The 3909-nt window shown below is 41.2% G+C and overlaps 1 protein-coding gene across 1 annotated transcript in view; it reads right to left on the bottom strand.

Moving 5' to 3' along the window:
* The window catches only part of LOC103391315 (endothelin receptor type B-like), an 11565-nt gene that overhangs the window by 1918 nt on the left and 5738 nt on the right, over positions 1–3909 (bottom strand). The window contains exons 4-5 of the mRNA XM_008327536.3: positions 2828–2940; positions 2219–2423 (exon numbers count right to left, since the gene is read on the bottom strand). Of these exons, the coding sequence (XP_008325758.1) occupies positions 2219–2423; positions 2828–2940 (318 nt within the window). The remainder of the gene's footprint in view (positions 1–2218; positions 2424–2827; positions 2941–3909) is intronic.

Here is a 3909-nt window from a genome sequence, read left to right as displayed (position 1 = left end):
TTTTTTTCAACACTTATATAATTCCTGGTTGTAAACACTTCCACTTGTAAAAAGAACAAGTACTGTGGGCTGTGATGGACTGCCAACCAGGCCAGCTAAGCTATAACATTAGCTTAGCTTTAGCCTAATGTGACAGATGGTTATGGTTATTAACATGAAACCATGTTTTTTAATGACTTTTTTTCCCCAATTCATTTCAAACCCTTTCTTTAAATGCACACATGTTTTACAGCTTTTTAAAGACAAAAAAATAAAAAATATATAAAAACAAACAACTTCTCAAGAAACGTCACGGTCACAGTCTATATGTCCCTGACTGATCTGTGTTTAACTGAGAAGGTTTGTGCTGGCTGAGGAACAGAGAACATCCAGGATGAAGGAACAACAATTACACGTCTGTCCTTCAGGCTCAGGCTTTAAAGGAACTCACTGTGTTGATTGACTTTGTCAGGTGCAGATGAACAAATCCCATAATATTCCCTATTGGTCTTGTTCTAATCAGTGAGCCGACGCCACGTCAACAGACGTGACACCGGGTTGTTTTATTTTCATTTTTCAGGTTGTTTTTCTTTCTCTCTCTTTAGCTTTTCAACACATCTGCCACACATCTGTGTGTGTGTGTTTGTGTGTGTGATTTCATTTATATCCACTCTCAGACCACTAATGACGAGAAAATAACCCCGACTTATCTTCACATCCTCTCCTTGATTGGCTCATCCTTTTCAACTCACACCCACGGAGGGGAAAAAAACGTCACACCGTGACTGAAATGTTTCTACACAGGAAAGACGTTATGCCGTTATTGATACCCTGTAAAAAAAAGCTCGGTTCAGGAACGAACAGAATCAAGGAGAGGAAACGATAGCTGGAAACCGTCCACATCAGTGAGGTCACGGGATAAACTGTCACCGTCTGATGAGCTGCAGCTGCTGGACCAGGTGAACTACGTCAAATGTAACATTTTTAAACTTTTACTTAACAAAATACCAGATTTGTAGCAATCACTGTGTTTTTATAAAGTTTAGAGGGCAGGTGTGTGGGAGGGGGCGTTAGGGGGTTTGACACGAGTGTTATCAGGAAAAGGGAGGCTCCGCAGTAAAACCTGGTGAACCGGTGATGTACGGTGACAGTTACCGGTCATATAATCAAACCATTTATGGCCATTTCTCAGGGGAATGCGCTCATGTGCGGCCTCTAGTGTCAAACACAGGGGCGCATGATACATCACGTAGCCACAGTGCTGACATGCAGCTGAGGCGTGTGCTGTGTCCCTGAACTAATCACTGTGACCAGTGAAACTGTGTGGACTAACGTGAATAATGAGTCGTTGACAGCGTTTAAGTGGAACTTATTTCTGCTAATTAAAGGAGTGAAAACGGCTTTCATCAGCGGCTGTGACCCTGAGGCGATACTGCTGTAGCAGCTGTGATTCATATGAAAAAATAATGTTTTCATCATGTGACGGCGACTTGGATTTAATAGTTTAAATCTCCCGTAAACCACAGAGTGGATTTGGATCTGTGGCTTGTGGTAAGTTGTAATATTTTGACTCTGGTTTGATGGTACGTTATAGTGGGTTAATGAATTGATGTATTGAGTTTTTATGACTAAACAATGACGATAGGACACTGTTCTGGATACTGGACTTAAGACTAGGGACGGCTCGATCTGAAAGGCAGGATCGGTATCAGTCCGATATTGGTGAAAATTTCGCCTGAGCAACAGCAGCCGTTGGAGGAGAGACAGAACGTATCAGATTGATATCGGTATCGGCAGATACTCCGATGCAGTTCCGGTATCGGACATGAAAAGTTGTTTCGAACCATCCCTACAAACAACTATTCAGAGACTGACTTTGTAAGTAATTATATGTTAACTAAACGTTAACTAAAGTCACTGAGAGTTAAGAGTTAACTTAAGTTAGTAAACCAAGCTGGTTAACTGGACTTACTTTGTAGTAAAACAAGTTATTTAAAGTCAGACTTAAATATAACGATCAAGTCGTAGAGGGACTTTTTCTTCTACGTTGTGCCCCCCCCCACTCGCCCCCGCCAGACTCAATCCCAGCTTTTGCTGCACAAAGGTCTGCTTGACCTTTGACCTAGAAGTAGAAGAATCTCAAGTAGCTAGTGTTAGGCAGTTGTAGTAGGTTGTAATAGTAATGTCGTCGAGGTAACGGGCAAAGTTCAGCTTGATTGACAGGTGGAGAACCTCTTACCTGCAGGAAGCTGTTGGTCTGCTGTGGATGCAGGAGACAGACGAGGAGCTTCTGTCCTCTGTAGGGTAACTCAATCAGGTCAAAGGCCAACGCCTCCGGCACCGCTAACACCACCGCCACCACCCAGATCAGAGTCACCTCCACCGTCTTCCACACGGGGATGCCCATTCCCTTCACCCTGCTCCAGGATGTCACTGCATGGTAGCTACACACACCATCGCAGGTGATTAGAAACGGGAATTAGGGACGTCCGATAATATTCACCCGATATTAGCATAATTGTGTAACATCTGTAAGAATCGTTATCGGGTTATCGATATTCAAAACCCCATAATGCAATGCCAAGGTTTCGTCTAATGTCGTGTACCCTAAAAATAGTTTAGAGGAAAAACGGCTGTATATGAAAGTGAAAGCCACTAGATGGCAGCATTTCAGCTTATATCAGAATCGAGAATTAAGTGTTTGGACAATATTGACATATCGGCAAACTTCTCTATGTGTGACAAAGACATGCAGCAGAAATAACTTTCTCTATGAGTGACAAAGACATGCAGCAGAAATAACTGTGACATGTGATCGTGTGATCATGTGGTGCAGCGGTCGACCTACCGGTCAACACTGAGGGCACACAGGCTGAGGACGGTGATCCCCACAGAGGCTTTCTGGATGAACGGCACCAGTTTACACACGTAGACTCCAAACGGCCATTCTTTAGCAATTAGCTGCAGAAATAAAAGAAAATGTCAGAAGTGAGGGGTGTATCAAACGGGTGTCGTCTGATTATCATCACTGCAGTAAAGTTTGACAAGAAGGAAACTGTCACAACAACTTTGACATTAAATATTTGGAGATTATTGACACAAATCAACTTTTTTTTTACTTTTAGAAAATGCTGGTTTTCTCACTGAAATCCCATTATATGGAAACCAATGAAGAGAAATGTAAGCTAAATAACCACTGACCACCGCGCGACAGACGCAGACCGGCTCCATATTAGAATCATTCTAAACCTATTACTGGACATGAGGTGGATAATAAATGAAATTACCCAGAGATGTTTACTTTTTAAGGGTCTATAAAACGTCTCAACTGTCAACAAAAGAGTGGCTAACGCCATCAAACGGCTTCAGGATCTTCACGATGTCGTTTGCGATGACGTCAATGGAGAAACCGCAGTCACTGCTGTATCAGAAATACTGGAAAAATACTTTTCAGAGAATTCAGATGGAACTACTTTTGTGATGTGTTAGATCCAAGCTACATTTTTAATTAATTTCTGGTTTTTATTTAAGGTTCTTTAAAACCTCAGTATTTTGACCTTTTTCTGTAACATTTATCTGCACAGGAGAACAGAGTTAGCTTGTCCGCTAACAGAAAAAAAACAGATAGCGTCAATGTCTTCTGGTTTTATGTGGATAAAAAGTCAAGCTGTGGTTAGACTGCCTCCTGCTGGACGAGGCTGTCGTTACAACATCTGTTTATATTGAAAGCAGTTTCTATTATTTTTTAGAACTTATTTAACTAGATAAATTACTAGACACTTCCATGTGCCACTTTATCATTTATTTTTAATTCTGTGATTGGCAACAAATTTTTTTTCCCCTTGATGAGTTTCAACTTTGTTTCAAATTTTGTTTCCGTGTTTATCTCCTTACAGTTAATATATATAGCTAAATTTACATCTGCGACAA

The sequence above is a fragment of the Cynoglossus semilaevis genome, chromosome 15 (assembly GCF_000523025.1).
Source record: "Cynoglossus semilaevis isolate Cse_v1.0 chromosome 15, Cse_v1.0, whole genome shotgun sequence".
NCBI lineage: Eukaryota > Metazoa > Chordata > Actinopteri > Pleuronectiformes > Cynoglossidae > Cynoglossus > Cynoglossus semilaevis.
This window is presented reverse-complemented; position numbering and strand designations above follow the sequence as displayed.